Genomic DNA, 22,697 nt, shown 5'->3' with positions numbered 1-22,697 from the left:
TGGATCCCACATGCAGGTAGACACCCCAGCCATGCTGCCATGATGGTAGTCCCAAGTGCGACCTAGAATGAACCTTCTGCGCCTCTGAGCACTTTTCTCTGCGGTGTACAGGTCTAGTTGACATTCTGAGAAGGATTACTGCGCTTGACTGAAAGGGGGGTTTGATACATGTGGCGCCGAACCACTGAATCGTGGAGTTGTTTGCAAAGCTTGCTTCACAAGTGCGCAGAGATTTCTGTACTGCCGAGCATTAAGTAAACTATCCTAACTTACAGACAGCTAGGAATGATCATTAGTCGTGGGTTGCTCATCGCTGAATCGTTGCCAATCGCTACCTAAGTACCTTACTCAGGTGGTTGCTGCCACGGACTGCTCCGTGGAGCTGATCACGATCGACCATTGGGCGCCTTCGAAAAGCAAGATTGGCTCGCGTCAATATTCCTTGCCCCGTGATCAAGGACGCAGCGCTGTAGGGCTCGGTGCGGCCAGCTTAGCCCCGACTTCCGAAGCCCGAGGGGGTGATTTCTACCTTGATGAGTTGCCATGGCCCCCTCAAGCGAAGTTGAAAGGATAGGTAATTGGAGTGTCCGCGAGAGAGAGGGCATGTTTTCCGGGAATGTACTTGCACTTGTGGTATGGGGTTGTAAGACTCGATTGCCCATAATAGTGTCAAAAATGTGATGGCCCTAGGATGAAGACACGGTGGTTGGGTGGCCCATTGAGCTAGTAGTAAAATTTATTACCCTGAGTCGCAGCACATGGCGCCCACCACTTCCAGATTTCAGTTAATTCAAGTTTGATCAAGCTGGTTGAGTCGCACGGCTCTGCAGCTCGTGCAGTCAATAGCATCGAGGTTCGAGAAGGGGGGCTTAACATTTCAGGTCGCCGTGCGAGAGAAGAAGGCCGATCCTCGAACTCGTCGACAGCCGACCTTTCAATTCATTTGCTGATAGAGGGAGTCGGAGAAATGATTACGAGACCAGGAGGGGTGAATGGTTCCGAAGGACTTTGGTGCTGTCAACTCATCAACCTGGACTCCTTCCGAGATGACAGCGACTCTGACCTTAATGGAATAGCAATTGGGTCTCGAATTGATAGGAAACCACAATTCATCCGTGATATTCACAATGCCTTCTTGTGAATGGTGCATTACCAGCTGTACAACTTTGACCTTGTTATCTAAGGTACGCAGTACCACTAGGTAATAACATGGGACGAGGGAAGCTCGTGAATCGAGGGGTCGGTCGCTTCATCAAGTACCAGAATTTTGAGACATGCCCCTACATGTTAGTTGAGGGGCTTAGATCTTCTGACCTATCCACCAAATCACCATTGAGATTTCAACCTTTGCCATGTGTGTGCTGTGCAGTCTGCGCTTCGTGGTCCGTGGATCATGATGGCACGGCTTTTAGGGCACAAGCGAAAACCCACGCCATGGCTTCTCTCCCTTGGCACGCTTCCCAACTTAACACCGGCTAAAGCTTTGTTCAAGTTCAACTCAAGCAAGAAGTGCGTGTCGATGGGAACTCTTCGAGCTAATGCTATGCCCGATGGGGTTCAAGGAGATGTAGACAAGAACCAGTCTGCCTTCTGCACACATACATCAAATCGAAACGGATCCTCCGCTTCATCGTGACCGCAAAGCTGTGGCAAAGCCACACCCGAGTCGCTACAGGTACAATAGTAAAAAGCAAGCAGAAGACCCGCAGCATCTTCAGGGCCCGATTAACTTGCCACATCACGCCCACATGCGGATGACCGTCGCGTCTGCACTATGGACCGCTTGAAGGGTAAGGTACCGAAGGGTGTAAGATTGGCTGCTGTGGAAGAATAAGCACTCCAAAGGGGGCTTCAATCGACAGGGCAAGTTCACTTTCTCGATGGCCTAGACCAGTGCAGACGGAAATCCTTCCAAACGCCAGCAGGGATGGTACCACGCCTGCGGGGTGTATCAGTTGGGTATCCGTACTATGGCCGAGAGATGAGATGTGCAGTGGCCAAGAGATGCTGTTGGAATATTGATTCCACTCAATAATGGTTGGCTATAAATACTCTTCCGAGGCTATTAATGGGGAGAGTCGTGTTGCAATACCGCTGTCATCATTTCTTTCTTCCTCATCTTGGACCAATGTTGGGCTCGCAACACGACGATGACACAAGGGACGCTCCGAACCCAGATGCTCCTGCGCCAGCCACAAGCTTCAGGCGTCTCTTGCCAGCCGGCGCTGGTCCTCGCGTGATCTCAACGGAACCTCCATTTCGACGGCAGAGACAGACTGTGCCAGCAGCTTGCCTTGAGTGTCGCAGAAGAAAAGTAAAGGTAAGTCGTAGACCCTATCGAAATTGACGTAGAGAGAAGAAGAGGGAAAATTCGCCCGCCTCTAGCTTCCTACCCCTGATGAAAAAAGTACCTTTTGCCACGACCTGGTGTACCACACATAGCAACGGTACTTATCCAGGTCGTTGACATCGCCGTTAAGGTGGGGCAAAGTGGCCAGAAGACTTGTCAAATCATGAATAGATTAGACAGTTAACCGTCAACCTTTTCCCCTCTCCATCCACCCCCTTAAGAAGTTCGAACCAGCCAAGCCGGACCCCTAATATCTCGATACGGCCAGCCACAAAGCTGATTAGTATTCAATAACACAGTGTTCCGCGACCCGACCGATCTGTTCGCGATGTTCCACGCAAAACGTCGAATGCGAGTGGGATACCCCAATTGAGACAACCAGAAGACAGGCGATTGTCAACCGACTGGAAGAACTTGAAAAAGAGAATAATGATCTCCACGAGCTGATAAGGGACCTTTATTCACGGCCCGAAGCAGAGGCAACCGAAATATTCAATCGACTACGATCGACAGGCGACCCGTTCCACGTCCTGGACCTCGTTCGCGTGGGGGATCTTCTCCTGGGAAAGCAACCTATCGAACAGGAAAACCTCGGTGACAGGAGGAGTAAATCGAGCCCGTCATCTTCGAAACCGAATTCCGTGCGAGATAAAGCCGACATGAGTCCCTTGGATCCGGAAGATTGATTGAATTGAGCCCTGTGCAAACGCGAGCCATGGCGGCAAGTTCGGAATTCCAGTCATGGGCGACGACGACAAGTTCAATCAACTCGACCGCGTCCACCTCGCACTCTAGTCATCGACCGAGGCAGATTCTTCAAGACGCGATCTAATGATTATACGCAAGTAGGCTACGATTCCTTCGGTATGATGGGACCATTCTTCCAACAGTTCGAGACGCGACCGAAGCTGACTGGCATTGTCAAAAAGTGCAAGTCTTGGTCGATAGAGCAATGCGAACCCTCCAAGATGTGAGAGCCGTTAACAAACGATTGATAGTACTTAGTCTTGAACATGGCTCCGGTCCAAAAGTGTCGAAATGTTCGCCATAGTGCCCTACAGTACTCAGTTACAATGGATAGTGCTCGAGGACCGAGGGCAAGCCCAACCACACAAGACGACTTGCTTGGGTACTGCGTGCCGAATACCGACTTTAGAATCGTTGTGCCTTTCAGGAGTCGGAGCCGAAATTGTAACGATATGATAGACTTGTTGAAGAAAATGGAGCAAATTGTCTGGTAGGTTCTCTAGATACCACTCGCACCGGAGGCTTTTACTCAAATGCGTTACGTCAGACCCCGACCGCTAAATTTTTCTTTGCTTCAGTAGTAACTTTGGAAAGAAGTCCAACTGCGAACGATATTAGTTGTTGGCGTCGTCAGACCGAAGCCGACTGCGACTAAACAATAATTTCCGCCGTCAAAGTGACGAAACTCGTCCACATGCCTTCTCTAACAGACAGGCGCAGCCCGGACCCAGAAGACCCATGCGAGCATGAACACTTGAACAGAAAAATGGCAGAGACAAGGCGAAGAGCAGGTATTTTGACAGTTGCTATTGCATCAGGATGTTTGGATCTTGAACTCTAGGGTGAGCGGTCGAGTTTCCTATCAGACTTGTTTGCCCAGTGCTATCGCATATTATTTCGTTGTCCGGCCTCTAGGTACCGAAGTCTTGCTCTATGCCGTATGGAATTGTGGAAACATTGCGGAAGACTCCATGTACCAATGAACTCCACTGCTGAAATGGCATACATCTGTGGAATCACAGACATTCGCCCATGTCAAGTTGTGTTCGTTCAACCCCGGTGCACAATTGTGCTTGTCTCTCTGCGACTCCATTTCTTCCCACTTGACTGCGAGCGTTATGAAACATGCGAGACTGTCGTTACCCTGAGTGAGAGTACCCACGCGCTATTCCTGGGTGTCGGTCCAAAGACTGGTAGAATGGGCTGCCATAAGTCTGTGAGGTCAACGCTGGTGCTACTGGGGGTCGATCGGTTAGAGCTAACCGCTAACGTTTGATACGATTTCCTCATAGTCCCATTACGAATATAGCCTCGAGTCTACGACCAAGACTAATTAAGGTTAACTTGCTAGCTGCTATTGTAGTGGTATGCTTGCTCATTTGCCCCTCAATAGTGGCCAATCGATCTGCCTCTTACGTCCGTACGCAGTTGCGCGTGTCCCCTCTTTCTACTTCAGGAAAGCCGACGATTCGAACCGAGGTCCCCAGGACTATACAGGTGGCAACATTGGTAGCGAACAAGCGAAAATTAGGCGAAGACTTGGGGGAAGAGTCACGTAGTCTAGTCAAGTTCTCAACGTAGGGCTTAATGGGGCTGGTGCCAGCTATCCTCTGACCGACCTGGACACCGTCGTCTGAAGGGGCTCCTGGAGTGCCTGAGGCTGAAGACAGGACGAGCATCAATTAAACTCTGAATTGCTCAGAAGTCGTCAATGGACCGTCGACACTGCGCAAGAGGGATTGGAAACCCAGGAGTAGTCGATGCGGCACCAGGGACAACCTACCAGTTCAGCATCACAACATTCTGGAGTGATAGATGGAGGGATAGCCAATAGACTTCCAATCTTTCAAGAGCTTCTGATAGTCTACAACTCAAAAGACAACTCCAAGTAAAGCGAATGGTTCCGTTACAGCCGTCACCGGCAACTGGGTTCCGTCGGTAAACACGCCTTCGCCTAATATTTTAAGCGCGGCGCTTGAAGCGCGGCCACGTATTACATCGGCCAAGCGCAAGCACTTAATGAAGATGGCTTCAACAGTTTAAAGGAAGACAAAATGTCGCCAGTCAATCAACATATTCAATGTAGACGGAGATAATGCCGATACACAGAGTCGCCAGCATGTCGCAATCGAAACCTCGCATCCTTTTCTTCAACGCCGTCCGCCATGCACTACAGGAGTATGAGGCTTTGAAGCTGGTGGCCAATCCCGAAGTGGTCACTAGTACCTCACGAGATCAGTTCTTCAGCGACTTGCGCAGCAAGTATCAGAATATCGAGGCTATTTTCAGAACGTCTTCTAGTGGAGTTGTAAATTATTTGTCACATTACCCTTCGGATTATTAACATTGACAGGTTGCTGGAAAGTTTGACGAAGAGTTCGTGAACCAATTGCCTACGTCTTTGAAGTACATCTGCCATACTGGCGCCGGATACGATCAGATCGACGTCGATGCCTGCACGCGGCGCAACATCATCGTCACTTATGCGCCAGACCCAGTCACGTCGGCCACTGCCGACCTGACCATTTTCCTTCTCCTCGGAGCCATCCGCCAGTTGAATCCCTCTTTTACTAGTCTAAGGAGCGGCAACTTCAAAAAAGGCCTCGACTTTGGCCATGATCCTCAAGGCAAGACATTGGGAATTCTCGGCATGGGCCGCATTGGTCGTGCAGTCAAGCGCCGGGCCGAGCCTTTTGGGCTCAAGACAATCTACCACAACCGGAAGCCGCTGTCGAATGATCTCGCTGCAGGCTGTCAATATGTTTCCTTCGATGAACTTCTCAGCACCAGCGATATTATCTCTGTCCACGTCCCGCTATCAGCCAGTACTACGCACTTGATCGAAGCCGCAGAGATCGCCAAGATGAAGCCGGGTGTAGTCTTGATCAATACCGCCCGTGGTGCTGTCATTGATGAGGCAGCTATGGCCGCCGCCCTGGATGAGGGCCACATCGCAGCGGTTGGGCTGGATGTCTACGAAAAGGAGCCACTGGTTGACGAGCGACTAGTCAAGAACGAAAGAGCATTGCTCGTACCTCACCTGGGAACCCACACCGTTGAGACACTTGGTCAGATGGAGTCGCTGGCCATAGAAAACGCACGCCGGGGTGTTTTAAAGGAAAGGTTGTTGACGGTCGTTCCTGAGCAGGCTGAGGCCTACGAGCAGTCCGCGTAGGAGCAACAGAGCTATGAATCTATGAGGCACGTCCATAGGCCACACGATCTTGCGACGTAGAAAGGGAAAATGACAAAATTTCCAACCATGTTCGATAATCCATGATTCCCGTGTTGGCCGTATTCAGTCGCAGGAGAGATCAGCGTGGGGCAATCGATGGGTACCCACATGTTTCTTCCCAAATTCGACTTCTCCGCGGAGCTTCCTTTATCCGCGGCTCAAATATTACGCGCGTCTGGCCATCTCCTCCGTCTCTTAAGCCTTTGATCAGCGTCTCTCCACGGCCAATTGAGCCCGATCTCGGCAAGAAGCCAAGTATACCGTCAATACCTATGGCAGGCCAAGGAACCAAGAAAATAACTCGGAGTCGTGGGGCCTGCTTGGCCTGCAGAGCGCGAAAACACAAGGTGGGTTGAGAAGAGTCACTCATAACCTACAACCAGCAGAGGTTGACTGACTGCTTGGTCAAACAACAGTGTAGTGGGGAGAGGTGCGCTCATTCCCGTCTGGTTGATGTTTTGTAATAACAAGAAAACTCATCGCTGTAGGCCAAAATGTGCACAATGCGGTATCAACAATGTGTCATGTCAGTGGCCTGAACAGAGAAAACGGTCAGTCTCTACCTTTGGTCGCCAAGCCAAGTCTCTTCTCCAGTCTTCCTCTTAAATTTCTATCTTACATGACTGACACTTAAGGCTTATGTAGTGGGCCTCCGAAGCATTACATCGTGACCATGGAAAAGCGTTTGATGGAAACCGAACAAGTTCTCTGCGCACTGTTGGCTCAAGTGTCAGGGGACCAACTGGAAAGAGCATTTCGTGATATCCCAAAAGCTGGCCTCCGATCGACTGGGGGTGCATCATCGGCCCATGGCGGAGCATCAATTGAGGTGGTCAAAGGAGAAAAGTTTGGCCCTGCGTACTGGGCCTCCCATCCTATCGACTCAGTAGAAGCTGTTCAGCGTTGGTGGGCAGAACGAACCTCGAAAGAACCAAGCGAGACGTCCAATCAAAATTCTCACGCGTCCGAGGTTGCTGCTACGAACGACACGCCGACTGATGATACACCAGGCGGCGATGAGAGTTACGGGGATGATGATATCGAGGAGTCCGAGGGCACGACGCGCGCAGAAAGCATGGGAGAAGATGGAGAAACCCTCGTGATAGACCCGGATATGTCAAGCGCCTTGGGGATACGCGACACGGGCGGAGGAGCTGTTGGGTTACTCTCAGCAGGGATGACGGGTTCTAGAGCCAACCTCGACACGAGAACGAGTGAAAAGAAGCGGCAGACGCGCCCGCCAGCTTTGGAAAGCTACGAAAGCGCATTCCTTTGGTAATTGCAGTTCCTAGGCCACGTCGCATCAAGGCTACCTCATGTGTGGCCATAGGTGAGGTACACAGCGATGAGAATACTTTAAGTAGGTCCGTAATACTATTATTATCTAGCCACGACCTCTTCTTATGAAGCCAAATGTAGATCATTGAAGTAATTCGTATCACGTCCTCAGAATCTCAAGAGCCTTTTGTTATCCGTAGCATTATCATGGCCAACTTGGTAGGAGGTCCTTGTTGGGGGCGAATGAATCGCATTTAGCTTCCCTGGGCGGATATCTTCGGCAGACAGCCGGGGTAACCTAACTCCGCCGCACCCCACCCCTCAAGGCGTTGTGCGTAAGCGCGTCTTTGACGACATTTACACATTTTGAGGGCGGATGAGAGCAAGCAGCATCGACGGAGCGTGGCTCGGCTTCCCATCAGCTTGGCAACAAGTTTCTCAACATGGCACCAGAGATCGGAAGTCTCAGGGCTCTTGCCAACGGGGAAAGCCAGTTTGTTGGCAGTTCTTCAGGTGTCTTCTTCATCAACACCGTTCGAAGGGCCTTCTCAACAGCCGAAGGCATCGAGGCAGACGATGGACGTCATGCTGCCGGAGCCGATACCCACGATGATCCATCTCCCGAAGATTGCATCGTGGGGGACAACGACCGAAATGACCCGGAGTCTTCGGGGGAGAGGCCAGGTTGCAGCAGCGCTAGTCGAGCGAACTATGAGTCGGATGCTGAGAGCTCACCGATGTCATCAGGGATGGATATCATGACTGATATGAGCTCATTGCCTGACTACACGATTGCTCGGGACCTCTTTCTTACATACTTCCGAATATGGCATCCTTTGGTTCCCTTTCTACAAGGGCCAGAGTGTCTAGCAGATTTGGAAAATCTCTACGCACCCGACTTCAACCGGCGCAGTTCAAGATCGCTCTGCCAATTTGTCATCTTCAAGTGCATCTTGAACGTTGCTAAGCTTGACACAGATGGGCCGCTCGACCTGGGATCAGCAGCTATACGTTCACCTTCAGACCTCTTACCAACTCTTAGCATGCTAGCCCTTCGTTGCGACACAATCTCTATTCAAGCGTTGCTAGCATCTCAAGTTTATTTCGTTTCTACCATGGCGCTACGCCATGCGTCGTCTGTCAGTGGCTTGCTGTCCAAGTCAATCTTTCAATCTGGCATGCATAGATGCCCAGTACGATACGACCATCTGTCTCCGGATGAGCGCTCAATGCGTAAGCGCACCTTCTGGAGCTTTTACGTCCTCGACCGTTTCATCAGCCAGTCACTGGGGCACCCGAATGGCATCCAGGACTCAGACATCGACGTATGCCCGCCAGGCCAGCGAGACCTCCATGAACCAGTTGCAAAGTCAGATCTTCACGGCCAAGTGGAGAACACTTTCCTACACCTACCTGCAAACCACCCCGAACGGTTGGCATCATCTCCAGCAGTTCAAGATAAGACCACGGAGACCTCGCCCGACGTAGACGAGGAACCTGGTAGACATGAGAGAGCCAGTACCGACCCTCCGCCATCCAGCATATCACCAAAGGCTGCCGCGATTCTCCGCCACCGTCAAGAGACACAAGCTGTTCTAGAACATCATGTTCGGCACTCACAGCTAGTGGGAAGAGTTCTAGAAGTCTTCCACAAGTCTATTCATGCTAGAGAAATGGATAATCAAACAATTTTGTTCCTGAAGGCGGATGTGACGGCCTATGGCAACGATCTCACAGAGCCGTGCTTCACCCCAGCCTTACAAGACATACCACAGCTAACTCCGGACCCCACCGTCTTTCCCTTCGTCAGTTACTATTACACCATACTTTTACTTAACCGTCCCTCCCTTTCACTTGACTCAAGACGTGCAGAGTTCCGTGACGCATTACAGACTTGCATAAATGCTGCATACGCGATACTCCGCATCATTGAGCAGTATTCAGAAGTGGGAGGTCCTTTGTTTTGGCCTGGATACATGTCAGCTGTGTGGATGAGTGGTCTAGTGCTGGCTCTAGCAGCGCGACTCAAAGTTTGCAATGTTGAGAAAGCTATATCGTGCGTATCATCAAAGTTGCCAGCTGGAGTGTTTTACCAATTCGCTAATGGGAAAGTAGAGGAATCGAGTCTTCGCTGCGACTGTTAAACAAGTTGACAAAACGATGGGCAATGGCTCGACACTGCAGAGAAGTCCTATCTGTCCTGCTTCAGGGTATCACACAGGGACCCAAAACACATAAGAGAGTCCGAAAAGATACCACTGAGGGCTCAGATCATGAGGATGGTCAAGATGCCACACAAAAGTCTGCCAAGCGAAGCAAGAGGAGGATAAGAGGCGCTAATGCGCCTGGGCGACAAGATCAGCCTCTTGGTACAAAGTCTCCGCGACGGCAACTACCAATATCAAACATCAACCATAACAATCAAAGTCCAATTCCAGCCCAACGGCAAAGAGATAGCAATCCCATTCTAAGGGTCTATGAAAGCCAAAGACAGAATCCTTTCAACTTCGAGACATCCGACCTCCCAAACAGCCCTCGGCCTAACCAGAGTCAGGCTCGTCAAACCGATGCCAGCCAGGTCTTCTCACCGCCTGACTTCAATTTCCAAAACAACACTTCATCTATGGGCTCTTATTTTGCTCCCATACCAACAACATTCCCGGATCGAAACAGAAACCCATCCAATCAGGGCATGGATGGACAGTTTGGAGTCACTGACAACTTTTTTGATATGTTCGATGGAGCTACATGGGGTTCACTGCTAGACATTGTGAACGATGCAGGAGCAGAAGCACAATATCTATACTAAGAGCGAAAAATTCGTCGTTTGGCGCCTGTGAAGCGTTTCGGTTGGACTTCGAATCTAATTAATGTCACGGCGGCTCACTGATTCTTTGGAGTTCAAAAGGCAACGTGGTCAGGCTACGTGGTCAGGCTACGTTATCGCTTAATCCTAGCTGAGAGAAGACTGGTCTAGGTAGGCAGTAAGAATCACATTAGAACCAATGTCGCTGTCAAGTTTCTACCCTGGTAATGGCCGGTCCCTTTACGCCTGTGACTGGATGAAAGCCTCTCCCTTTTTGATGTTTCCTCCCAGTTCATCAACGGCCACCTTCAAAAGACCCTTTTCATAATCAGACAAAGATCCAATGGCATGCGCGGTCTTGGCACCGTCAGGCCCGAAGGTCACCGGGACAGCAAAGTAGCTCACTCCGAGCTCGTGGGCGACAGCCTCACCTCCTTGCAACCCAGCTAGGTAGACATAGGCAGGCTCCACGATACCACTCTGGCCTTGAGAAGCCTTGATAATGGCTTGAGCAAAGCTAAGAGGGTATCATGATGAGCAACTATTCATGGACTAAACAGATGTGTTGCTTGAAAGGACTGGACTTACCGGAAACCAGCGTACGCCATGCATGTTGTCGCAGACCCAGCACCGGCCTTGGCTTTGACAATTTCGTCCCCGCCAAATTGGACTCCTGCAAATGCTACATTGGCTTGCGCGTTTACCATCTTCATGACGAATGAACTTACTGTTTGTGATAGCCTCAATCTGCTCTTGGCTAAGCTGTACTGAGGGCTGGGATTGGCTAATTAACGGCAAAATCGTTGCTCCGGAATGCCCGCCAACAACAGGTACCTTGAGATCCTGTGGGCTGATATTGCCAAGGACATCAGCAACAAATTTGGACCCGCGCACAACATCCAGTGTCGTGACGCCAAACAAGCGCTTGGGGTCGAAGACTCCGTGCTTCTTCAACACTTCGGCGGCAATGGGGACAGTGCTGTTGACTGGATTGGTGATAATTGCAACCAATGCCTTCGGGCAGAATTGGGCAACACCAGCAGCCAAGTCTGCAATGATGCTGGCGTTGGTCTTGAACAAGTCTAAAAGTGTGTAAGCCCAAAGATTCAGGTTGTGCTGGAGCTGAAGGCCTAACCATCACGAGTCATGCCCGGCTTGCGAGCAATGCCAGCAGAGATCAGTACGACTTCCGCCCCGCTAAGAGCCTTTTGAAGACCATCATTCTCGGGGAGATAACCCTTAACGACTGAAGGAGTATCAATGTGGTTGAGATCCGTAGCTACGCCCACAGCGTGAACAACATCGTAAAGTCTAAGATCTGTCACAAGAAGTGACTATGATGAAGTATGTCAGTTGCCTTGCACTGGACACCGTATGAGTGAGGCTTTTGGAGTCATACCGATTTGAGTAGGAGACTCAAGGGCTGCCCAATCTGCCCCGAGGCACCCAAAACAGCGACTTTGACCATATTGAAGGAAAATGAGGAGGTTTCTGCGTTTGAAGACGTTGAATTGCACGATTTTTGGTGGCAAGATGTTTCAGTGGTTCCCGAGGAGATGATCGAGATAACTTGAGGTAACAGAAGCATGTGAGTAAGATATCACCAAACTAAATGTAATAGCTCACATACAGTACGCAAGAAATATGGCGCCAGCTGAAAAGAAAAAAACCATACCCCGATACTATCTACCGATGTGCTCTAGATGAACATACAATAGCCTCACGGATGAAGTGACCGGGTAGAAGAAGGGTGTCGGCTTCCGGATCCCGCGGCTCATCATTTAAGCGAAAGCAACGCCGGTCTTCGCCCCGGAGCTGAAACGACTCCTCCGACTTCAGGAACACTCTGAACTCTTGTTAAACGTCTTATAAAAATCCATTTACATAAGTTAATAGTTGAGGTCACGGTAATTTTGGTCTCATCACATCGTTTCAACCAGTCGGGTCACTACCTACCGCCACAATGTCTCCGCAACCCCTCAAGATCGCAGTCATCCCAGGCGATGGCATCGGCGTCGAGGTCATGCCATGGGGTGTCAAGAGTCTCGAAGCCGTCGCCAAAATCTTCGGACTTACGCTGGAGTTTGAGTGGTTCGACTTTGCCAGCTGCGTATACTACCACAAGCATGGGCAGATGATGCCTTCGGACTGGAAGGAGAAGCTTCTCAAGTTTGACGCCATCTACTTCGGCGCTGTGGGCATGCCAGACCAAGTTCCCGACGATGTCTCTCTCTGGGGTAGCTTGCTCAAGTTCCGCCGCGAGTTCGACCAATACATCAACCTGCGTCCCTGTCGTCTGATGCCCGGCGTCACCTCTCCCTTGGCCAATCGGAAGCCAGGCGATATTGACTTCTGGATTGTTCGTGAGAACACCGAGGGCGAGTACAGCAGTATTGGCGGCAAAATATTTGAGGGAACCGACCGGGAGACTGTTATCCAAGAGACTGTCATGACTAGAGTTGGTGTTGACAGGGTTCTTCGTTATGCGTTCGACCTCGCTCAAAGCCGTCCTCGCAAGTGTCTCACAAGTGCCACCAAGAGCAATGGTATCAGCATATCCATGCCTTATTGGGACTCTCGTGTGGTAGAGATGGCGAAGAACTATGAAGATGTCCAGGTTGACAAGTACCACATCGATATCCTCACTGCCCACTTCGTACAACGCCCAGACATCTTTGACGTTGTCGTTGGAAGTAATTTGTTTGGCGACATTCTATCGGACTTGGGACCTGCTTGCACAGGTACTATTGCCATTGCTCCTTCAGCAAACATCAACCCAGATGGCAAGTTTCCTAGCTTGTTCGAGCCGGTGCATGGCAGTGCACCCGACATCGCTGGCAAAGGCGTTGCCAATCCTGTTGGCATGATCTGGGCTGGCCAGATGCTGCTCCAACACTTTGGCTTTACGGACGCTGCAAGCTTGGTACTGAAGGCCATTGAGAACGTGTTGGGACGCGCAGAAGCCGCGGTTTTGACCCCAGATATGAAGGGCTCAGGCAACACGACGGCGTTTGGAGCAGCTATTGAGGCGGAAATTGTGGCACTGGGGGAGAGGAAGTGAGTAGAGCACACTTGTTTCATTATGCCGTGGAGACGAAGATATATGTGGATGGCTGGAGTTTGAAGAAGACGTGGATTGAAGGAAAGTAACTAGAAAATGTCCGGCTCGGACCGCTAGGTCAATATCAACAATGGAAATGATTGATTATTTATTCTTAAGCTTGAAGTCAAAATGTGGGAACGATGAGAGTCACAATTAACTATGTACTCTCTTCAGCAAATAGCGATCTTCTGGGATTTGCAATATATATATATCGGCTTCTCGGCTTCTGCACGAGCCTTTGAGAGACTACTGGCAGCTACAGGGGAAAAGGTTGCAAAACAGATGGTATCGTCTATAAAGTTCACATACAGAATTCGATAATTACTTCACCTATATTTATGTCCTTATCATGAGTGAACATGGTTGTTTCTCTTCTCTAAAGTTTCGTAGTCATCATCACTCAGATTGGCAAATCATCTTCATTTGGGAGAATCTTGCTGGCGTCGCGAAAATGACCATTCCTCTTTCCACCCCAATCACGTTCACGAACATGACGTGATATTCATGCCGTTTAGAGTTGGTGAGTTGCTGCAATCTACTGATACTCTTACTTTACGAATAGCCCGAATCTAGCACCAATAGTGGACCGCTTTTAGTGCAGTTGGTAAATGCCCTCGTACCGGAGCTGACTGGATTCTCGGCCGAGAGACGGAGCCGCTAATGTTGCCAAGATCTCATGGGGTCGAAGGATTCGTCCAATTTCCCAAACGAAGTTCCTCCTTTTCTGATGTGAGATGCACGAGTGGTTTCTTCCGTCAGCCCATTTCGACATTCATTCAATTCGCCTCTTCGAGGCGCTTTCGGGCGCACTATGGGTGTCTTCTACGGCATGGTCACGATCGTCTTTCTCTTTGTAACGCACTTAGCAACGGCTCAGCTACCGACCAATGCCATTGAGCTCGACCTCGTGTTCCCCCGCGCAGGTGGGAAATACTCCCAAACAAACGACGGCTTCCCGGTCCTCTTTTCACTGCAAAACCCCAATGTCGCCTATCATTTCGGCTGGGTTGTCTCATGGGATATCTACAAGAAGCCTCATGGACAAATACAGAGACTACCTTTCAACACCATTGGGTCCATCCTGAAGAACGACACAACCTATCCCGACAACCCGCACATAGAGGCCCGCTACGCAGATGTACTTGACGTGGGCGAGTACACGTTCTCCTGGGCCATTCATACCGGACCTTGGTGTAATCTTTCCAAAACCTGGGTCGAGTATTCAGCCAACGAAAAGATCGGCAACGGCACTTTCGACTTCACCATTGAGCAGGGAGCCCCGACACCAACCTTCACTGGGACATGCCCAACTGCTTTGGGCATGATTAACTACGCGTCATTGACGACATATCACGGTCTTTATGATGGAGCGTACGACGATCCAGTCACCAGCCCGATGTCATGTGCCATCACGACCAATGTGACCTTCACAGCAGAGCCTTGTAGGGCAACAGTCAACGAAGCGCAGGCTACGAGTATCTCCAGTCAACTTCATTTGGGGACCTACGCAACTGCGTCAGCCACGGCTTCGCCGACGGGCTCCGCCGCTGCTGCCCAGCGAACGCTGAACAAGAGCCTAATATGGGCTGTCACGTCGGTCGTTGTTCTGTTTGGCGCTCATGTGGCCCAATGATGAATCATATGCCACGTACGGAAAGATGATATTCTTCGAGCATGCCTGCGCGTGCTGAAGATTGGCCACGGCCCCGAACTACTATTACTGTTACCCCATCCTGGCCAGTTTCATGTGGAAAGTCCGATGTCAACAAACCTCTATCCCGGCAACCCGCGTCCTGAATGGGTAGAGCCCAGAGAGATTGTATGCATGCTGCAGGGTTAGTGGGCATTTAAGCGGGAACGCGACGGGGCAGGCGGAAGCTCACGGATCACAGCCTAGATCGGGATGGCCTGCATCCTTGTGGGACTTGGGGATTAGAAAGAGATGAGGCTCACTAGTGTTCATGGTAAGTTTGACTCAAACAAACATCATTAATCTATGTTTTCATACTTTCGGCGTAGTCCGAACATCCAGTAACTTCATGACACTTTGCATCGAGTATGGATACGATGCCATTGATCTTGTCTAAAAGAAACTTCCAAATCGCGCCTAAAGTAGCCTTAACACAAGATCTTCGCCATTTTGGGTCTCAAGTGGGTCTCAACTTGTTTTTGCCAACTCAAATGCTGTTGGCCAAGACGGTTGAGGTGCTTCCAGCCGGAGGAGATGCCGAATTAGCCATCACCTGCATTGAGTCTCACGCGGTCATTTATGACCATGTGTCAAAAGGAACGATCACCCACGTTTACGTGCGGCGCAGGAGATGACTTTCTTCATAACTCCGGGGCGACAGGGAAGTGATCTCGGGGTCTCAATCCTCATGCGGTCGTGTCATTGCTTTTGCCTCCAGAAGCGCGTGTCAGCGGCACATGTGCTGCCTCTCTCGATCGTAGATCAATCATGACACCCCCCGACACTTTTCTCAAGGGTTTCTCAATCTTTTCCTGTAGATTCTCTCAATCCAAAACTCGCGCCGAGTTCCATCGATACTAATGGCGGCATCTGATGGATATTCCCTCGATACCAGATGACCCGAGCAGCCTCCCCTTGACGGGGACGTCGGCGTTCGTCGGAGAACCCCCCTCAACTCAGAATGATTATTTCATCGTCAAGGGTCTCTTCCGCATGGCCGGAATGACGACTGCCAACCCGATGACAGGTTATTCCCTCGTCGCCAAGCAACCTCCCGACTACTCCCACGAGACGAAGTTGCCCGGCGTTTTGGCAGGCCTCGTTTTCGTTATCCTAGCTGTTGTTGCGCCCACAGTTGCAAGAGCATGGCTTAGGTTGCGAAGAGGTTCGGTCATGCAGTTCGGCTGGGACGACTGGACCATCATCGTCGCTGCTGTACGTGCTAGACAGATGATAGATCGAAAATACCTCCATGAACTGACTCTGCCCCCGACAGCTTGTAGCTCTCGTTTACCCAATCGCGCAACTTCATTCCCTCGCAATCGGTGCAGCTTCCCTCCATGTCTGGGAAGTCACTTACGAACAACTCAACAACGGCGTCTTATTGGCCATGGTTTCCAAGACAGCATTCTTCGTTGCCGTGGGTATGATTAAGCTCTCCATAGCAACTTTCATGCGAAGACTAGCGGACAGACTCCCGAGGTGGTGGCGAATCGCATGCGACATTTTCATCGGATCGACTTTTGCATACATCTTACTCGCCATCTTCCTAAACGTCTTTGCATGCAGTCCGCCGGCAACGCAGTGGAACCTGGCAACCCGTGGAAGACGAGAGTCAGCTCCTTCGTGTATCAACATGGAAAGCCAGTCAAAGATTCTAACCGGCTTTCATGTGGCCCAGGGGCTCATCTTGATGACCGCGCCTGCTGTTATACTGTGGAAAATCAGGATAGGAATGGCAAAGAAGATTCGACTGTTCGCAATCTGGATGATTGGTGGTTTAGCAGTCTTGAGTGGTTTACTGCATCAGATTCTCCCCACGCTCACAAACGACTACACATGGGACTATACCGAAGCCCTGCTATGGGCATGCCTGGACTTGTCGTTAGGAGTTGTGACAGCTTCACTACCGGTATTGGACAGCTTGATGGAAGAGTACTGGAGAAGGGCGAAGACCACCATGGTCAAATCATACGGCGGAAATGCCTCATCCCTATCAAGAACCAGCGAAGATAGCGCATGGCCTTACACGAAGACTGCAGGCACAGACAAGAGTCGGAAACATGCGGCGAGGTCTCCTATCACCAACATCACAATCCCGGTGGAACGCTCAGAGTCTAGGGAGAGCATCGTAAAGAGGGAGGAGTATCACGAAACCAAGGTTGGCGCGATCGAAATGGGCATCTTATGCACTCAAGAGATTGAAGTGCATGTCTCTGATGCGGATGATGTGGAAAAGGGCCGGGCGGAAAGTCGTGGACCAAGGTCACCATCACCATTTTACCACAATAGGCCAGAGTGGCACGACAACTCATATAAGTTCTAATCGAAAAATTACTTAAGCCCTTGCCAAGTTCTATTGCCAGTGTGAAATGCGGCAATAGGCGAGACTGGTAGTGGTAAGTTAAACATGCTTTGATCAATTTACCACGCATAACTCTGAGTCAACCCACCTTTCCAGTGTCTTGTTTCCGTGGACTTGAGCACTATTATGAAACATTTCCCATCAAAAGAGTTGAGACTTGGAAGGTGACATTAACAAGAAATGATCAAATTGAATATCTCTGCATGCTGCTGAGCATCATCTCACAACATGTGGTCAAGAAACCTCGCTATGCCGCCTAGCCACTCACAACACCATCAACAACGCCCCTAGCCTCTTGCTTTTCAATATGACAACGGCCGCCGACTCCCCGAACCTCAAACACGTCCATATAGATTAGAAGCCGCCGTTGGGGTGGATCAGAACCTTCGTGTAGCCGTCGATTCTCTTGTCAAACTTCTCATACGCGACTTCTGCATCATCGATGTTGATCTCATGTGAGACGACAAAGCTGGGCTTGGCCTTGCCCGCGATGATCAAATCACGTAGGTATCGGTTGTACGCCTTGACGTTGCACTGTCCTGTTCCAAGGGAGAGTCCCTTCTCGAAGAGCTTACCGAAGCTCAAGCTGATCATGCCCTTTGCCGAAGAATCATCGGACGCCCCAGGGTCGCTATAAACGTGCATCGTTAGAGCCGCAAAACAAGCCAAGTGAAAAATATTACCTCGGAACGTAAAGTCCTGGAATGCCAAGTCCACCGCAGGCTCGTGTGACCTTGATCATATTCTCCAACACAATGTTGGGCTGCTCAGTGTTTCCACCGGCACTCACGGCCTGATATCCAACAGCATCCACAGAGCGGTCAACTTCTCCGCCATTCAGCTTCTTAATTTGCTCGACAGCATCGCCTTGGGTGAAGTCTACGGGTGTACATCCGATCTTCTCGGCGGACTGAAGACGCTCGGGAACGCGATCGACCACATAAACTCTTGATGCGCCGCGGAGAACTGCCGAATAAGCGGCCATCAGTCCCACAGGGCCGGCACCGAAAACAGCGACGCTCTCGCCGGGCTTGAAGCCGGAGAGCTCGATGCCGTGCCAGCCAGTGGGAAAGATATCTGGTAGAGCGCACAAAGTCAGCAAAGTTTGGAGGACCATGGAGATGGTAGATAGTACGTACCTGCAAGCAAAATGAAATCTGACTCAAATTCTTTGCCAGCAGGAAGCTTCAGAGCGTTGAAATCGGCGTAAGGAACTCTGATATACTGTGCTTGCCCACCAGGGTAGGGGCCCATGGCAACATATCCTTCAAGACGTGTAAGCTCACATATTTTGTTGATATACACGAGATACTGGCTTACCATAAGCACCACCGGCGAATCCAGGGTTTACACCAGTGCAGAATGCTGTCCGTCCCTCTTCACAGTTGTGGCAGCGGCCATCGGCGACGTTGAATGGCATTACGACACGATCTCCCTTCTTGAGAAGAGTGACACCGGCGCCAAGCTCCTCCACGATTCCCATGTTCTCATGGCCTGCAACGTATCAGAAACTGTCCCATGATCGGTAAATAAATGTAATCAGTGACTAACCGAATGTGATGCCGGCCTCTGCGGCCGTTCTTCCCTCGTACATGCTATGAATAGTGAGTGACTGCGCGCTGATGTTGCTTCAATGTCAGTAGACTTACTGCAAGTCTGAGCCGCAGATAGCTGCCTGAAATTTTGCTTAGCTTCAGTCATGTGGGAGGAGAGAGGTCCATCTTACAGTGGTAACTTTGACGATGACATCGTCGGGGTGCTGAATCTTGGGCAACGACACCTCCGATACCTTGACCTTGTAAGGGCCCTGGTAATTGACAGCTTTCATTGTTGGAGACGACATGATGGCGATTACTTTCTGGGCTACAAGTGAAGGTTTGATGATTGAGGTCAACCTACGAAGCTCAAGCGCACCTTCGAGCAGCAACGGACATATTTATCCCATGAACCCCTCACGAAACCCATCTACCGAACAAATCACCAAGAATATCTTCCCCATCTCTCAATAGGCCCCGGATGACCGGCTCCCAGTCAAGGACCGTCATCGCCGCGGGATATCTTTCTAGAACGAGATAGTGGGCTGCGCCGCTGCGGGGTAGTGCGGGAAACTTTCGCCAAGACGCGGGGATGCCGCCGCGTACCAATTTGTGTCCGGCATGTTTTGGCGCTGGTTCACGCTGGTTGATGCGTGGGAAGACGACTGGGGGACTTGGTGTTTGCTCCCGAGTGGGTACACGAGGATGAACTCCGAACCCCCGAGAGTTCAGACTACGCAGTAAAGAGTCCCTCATCGGCGAATTACTGCCTTTTGTAGAGTGCGGGGGAAGGAGGGGACCCAAGGTGACCCCTACCTTAGCTATGAGATCTCACGTTGATGAACCATTCGATGAAGCTGCTGTCAAGTCCACAAGAGCTTCCCCGGCGCTTTGAGATGTCTGCAAGTGATACACGTAGGATCCTTGATCCATCAGTCTTACCCCAAGTTTCATTTTTGCATGACGTATTTGGAGAATAAGAGGGTCTTTAGGGATGTGGTTTGGTGAGGAGACGGGCAAAGATGCACGGCACGCGCAGGAATCCAACTTGACTCCGCAATTCTCGCCGAACATTTCTCTTCTCGACCTGTTTCTGCAACATGTCCGGCGCACTGGAACTAGAAATAGACTGCCGAGGCTCTGCATGGACTTGCGTCTATAGCCGCGAGATAGCTAAAGTAAGTGACAAGAACCCCATAATGCGTATCTCGCAGGATGCGCTGAACTGCTTATGATAATCGTCATGTTAACACCTTCCGAGTGCACTGCTTGGCTGCATTATCATGGCATGAGCTTACATGCAGGCCCTCTTAAATCGAGCTCCGTCTTCTTCTACCCCTCGTCTATGATGCAACTCAGACGGAGACAACACCGCTGTGAGCGAGGACGTTTGCGCTCCCACTTCCCGAATTCCCTACAACGCCCTTGAATGCGAGCTCATTCAACTTCTCTACAACAGCTGCCGCATTCTCCAGGGGATACAATGCCTGGAGATAGGCAACGAGTCCGGCGACATGGGGTGTTGCCATGGACGTTCCAGAAACCACCGACACCTGTCCAGGCTGCCTCCAAAGCGATGGGATGTCGAGACCGGGCGCGAAGATGTTGACGTCGGCCCCAAAGTTGCTCCAGTCCGCACGAGTCCAATTCCAAGCGACCGCGCCGACAGTGATGGCTTTCTGAGCTGAGGCGGGAGATTTGGTCGAAGCGTCTTTGCCATCATTTCCGGCACCAACCACGGTTGCGACACCCAGATCGAAAGCTGCATCTACTGCAGAGTTCATCGCGTCGCTCTTTGGGAAAGCTTTGGTAAAGTCAGCTAATCTTTCACTGCATAGTCCAAGATCGGGCGTGCGTGTTCTTGTGTTCAACTCACCTAGGCTCATGTTAATGACAGCCTTGGAGACCCGTCCTGGGGTATTGGTGATATTGTTGACGGCCCAGCTGTACCCATCCAAGACATGAGCAACCGTTGAGTAGCCCTAGTACAGATTCCAAAGTTAGCTAACGATGCAATTCCCAGGCCTCCACGAACCGGTGCACTTACAAGGCCCCGAACGACCTTGACGTCGACGACGGTCGCCTTCTTCGCCACGCCGTATGTAGCTGCGCCAATAATACCGGCAACATGGGAGCCGTGGCCGAATTCGTCTTCAAAAGGGTAATTCGGTTCCCAGGCGTTGTAGCCTCGAATGGCGCGCCCCCCGAGTTCTGCATGCTCAATGGTGACTCCTGAGTCGAGAACGTAGGCGTAGGTCCCTTCTCCAGCGGTGCTATCGAATATGTAAGGGCCGGAGCTGCTGCCGTCTGCTAGGGGAGTTGTCGAAGACAGGCTCGAAAGTCCCCACGGAGCAGCTGCTTGTGTGACCAAGGCTGTCGCCTCAACAACTCGGTCTGGCTCGACGCTGACGGCCTTGTATCCCGAGATCAGTCTTTGAGCATTTGGTTGCAGAAACACAAAGTCCACTCACATATCCGTCCTTTTCAATCTCCGCAATTGTCTCAGAGTCGAACTCGCCTGCGTAAGCTTTGAAGTCGCCGACGCTAAAGGTCTTCTCAACTCCAGCAGTGCTCCGACGAGACAGGCTGCGCTTGTGGACGTTGGTAACCCAGCTCAAGTGGCTCTCAAAGTCTATGTCATAGGCGCCTGAAGCAATGCGAACGATGTACTTGTCGGGTATGATAGTGTCTTCGCTGGAAACCTTCGCGATCAACGGGCTGGCCAGAATACCCGATGAGAAACCTAATAAGACGACGATGCGCTTGACGTTAGACATTATGCGATGATGTGACTAGCTCAGTTGATCTTGAAAGACCACACTAGCAAGTGCTTGTCGTGGAGCAGGTAAGGGACGTTATGTACGTCGCTAGAATAGTCCGACTCCATCGTGTCATTCTACACGAAGAGCAAAATGGAGTTAATCATACATCGACGACCTTCTATTCAAAGCTGTGCTACGATCATCACTTCATCTCGTATCCAGGCCAAGACGGTCACTACTACTGCGATGGGAAGGTGATTGCGATATGCCCTGAACGCCAAGCACCGTGAAAGCAGGGGTTGCTGCTGTTTACCGCGACTGAGTCTCGCTGAGTGGGAATTTGCAGGGGTTTTGATAGCGTCACCAGTCTATTTAATTATGTGATTTGGCAATCTAGGACTTCGGGTTTTCTATTCCCAATTCACTTAGTCCGCCCCGACGTGAACTTATGAGAAAGACAGAGACTCCATTGGATTGGATGTCTACAACTTCAAATCTCTCATACCAATTATCACATTTAATATTGAGGTTCAGTCTTTGCTGCATATACGTAAGTAGGCAAATCGCTGCATAGAGTTGGTCGTAACTCCTTGCTGTACTAGACACACACTGAATGGACTTGGGCCAATATGTCGTAGGAAAAGTAGCATCACCTGGATTATGCTATTGATAGTAGCATGCTTGTCAGAGTAGATGTTGACCCGAGAACTATTGTAAATGCTGCAGAGTGAGTGCCTCTTCTCAATATTTCGGTCACAGCTACAACGGTATGGCTTTCCTTGGCCACTGTGGACACAGTAGCGTAAAGATATCACGTAAGTCTCTA

At 50.7% G+C, this 22,697-nt stretch overlaps 9 protein-coding genes across 9 annotated transcripts; 6 read left to right on the top strand and 3 right to left on the bottom strand.

Moving 5' to 3' along the window:
- Positions 1-2,150: 2,150 nt before the first annotated feature.
- On the top strand, positions 2,151-2,240 carry CCOS01_15058 (uncharacterized protein; the record flags this gene model as incomplete). The annotated part of the gene is made up of 1 exon (XM_060463200.1): positions 2,151-2,240. One exon carries the CDS (start codon positions 2,151-2,153, stop codon positions 2,238-2,240), a length of 90 nt encoding a protein of 29 aa, XP_060306385.1.
- Positions 2,241-5,216: 2,976 nt separating this feature from the next.
- CCOS01_15057 (uncharacterized protein) lies at positions 5,217-7,611 on the top strand (the record flags this gene model as incomplete). Its single annotated transcript, XM_060463199.1, has 3 exons — positions 5,217-5,405; positions 5,451-6,268; positions 6,978-7,611. 3 exons carry the CDS (start codon positions 5,217-5,219, stop codon positions 7,609-7,611), a joined length of 1,641 nt encoding a protein of 546 aa, XP_060306384.1.
- Positions 7,612-8,053: 442 nt separating this feature from the next.
- CCOS01_15056 (Zn(II)2Cys6 transcription factor) lies at positions 8,054-9,512 on the top strand (the record flags this gene model as incomplete). The annotated part of the gene is made up of 2 exons (XM_060463198.1): positions 8,054-9,415; positions 9,483-9,512. 2 exons carry the CDS (start codon positions 8,054-8,056, stop codon positions 9,510-9,512), a joined length of 1,392 nt encoding a protein of 463 aa, XP_060306383.1.
- A 1,144-nt stretch (positions 9,513-10,656) lies between these two features.
- Positions 10,657-11,884, bottom strand: CCOS01_15055 (malate dehydrogenase; the record flags this gene model as incomplete). The annotated part of the gene is made up of 5 exons (XM_060463197.1): positions 10,657-10,933; positions 11,005-11,089; positions 11,145-11,498; positions 11,552-11,750; positions 11,816-11,884. The coding sequence occupies 5 exons, from the start codon at positions 11,882-11,884 to the stop codon at positions 10,657-10,659; spliced, it is 984 nt and encodes a 327-aa protein (XP_060306382.1).
- Positions 11,885-12,379: 495 nt separating this feature from the next.
- CCOS01_15054 (D-malate dehydrogenase) lies at positions 12,380-13,477 on the top strand (the record flags this gene model as incomplete). Its single annotated transcript, XM_060463196.1, has 1 exon — positions 12,380-13,477. One exon carries the CDS (start codon positions 12,380-12,382, stop codon positions 13,475-13,477), a length of 1,098 nt encoding a protein of 365 aa, XP_060306381.1.
- Positions 13,478-14,330: 853 nt separating this feature from the next.
- On the top strand, positions 14,331-15,152 carry CCOS01_15053 (uncharacterized protein; the record flags this gene model as incomplete). The annotated part of the gene is made up of 1 exon (XM_060463195.1): positions 14,331-15,152. One exon carries the CDS (start codon positions 14,331-14,333, stop codon positions 15,150-15,152), a length of 822 nt encoding a protein of 273 aa, XP_060306380.1.
- Positions 15,153-16,082: 930 nt separating this feature from the next.
- CCOS01_15052 (uncharacterized protein) lies at positions 16,083-17,535 on the top strand (the record flags this gene model as incomplete). The annotated part of the gene is made up of 2 exons (XM_060463194.1): positions 16,083-16,424; positions 16,486-17,535. 2 exons carry the CDS (start codon positions 16,083-16,085, stop codon positions 17,533-17,535), a joined length of 1,392 nt encoding a protein of 463 aa, XP_060306379.1.
- A 393-nt stretch (positions 17,536-17,928) lies between these two features.
- CCOS01_15051 (alcohol dehydrogenase GroES-like domain-containing protein) lies at positions 17,929-19,417 on the bottom strand (the record flags this gene model as incomplete). Its single annotated transcript, XM_060463193.1, has 7 exons — positions 17,929-18,205; positions 18,258-18,651; positions 18,714-18,839; positions 18,895-19,068; positions 19,126-19,169; positions 19,224-19,249; positions 19,301-19,417. 7 exons carry the CDS (start codon positions 19,415-19,417, stop codon positions 17,929-17,931), a joined length of 1,158 nt encoding a protein of 385 aa, XP_060306378.1.
- A 1,047-nt stretch (positions 19,418-20,464) lies between these two features.
- Positions 20,465-21,886, bottom strand: CCOS01_15050 (alkaline protease; the record flags this gene model as incomplete). Its single annotated transcript, XM_060463192.1, has 4 exons — positions 20,465-20,913; positions 20,986-21,091; positions 21,157-21,522; positions 21,581-21,886. 4 exons carry the CDS (start codon positions 21,884-21,886, stop codon positions 20,465-20,467), a joined length of 1,227 nt encoding a protein of 408 aa, XP_060306377.1.
- Between the last annotated feature and the right edge of the window lie 811 nt (positions 21,887-22,697).

The sequence above is a fragment of the Colletotrichum costaricense genome (genome assembly GCF_030867565.1).
Source record: "Colletotrichum costaricense strain IMI 309622 chromosome Unknown Scaffold_22.1, whole genome shotgun sequence".
In the NCBI taxonomy this organism is placed as follows: domain Eukaryota; kingdom Fungi; phylum Ascomycota; class Sordariomycetes; order Glomerellales; family Glomerellaceae; genus Colletotrichum; species Colletotrichum costaricense.
This window is presented reverse-complemented; position numbering and strand designations above follow the sequence as displayed.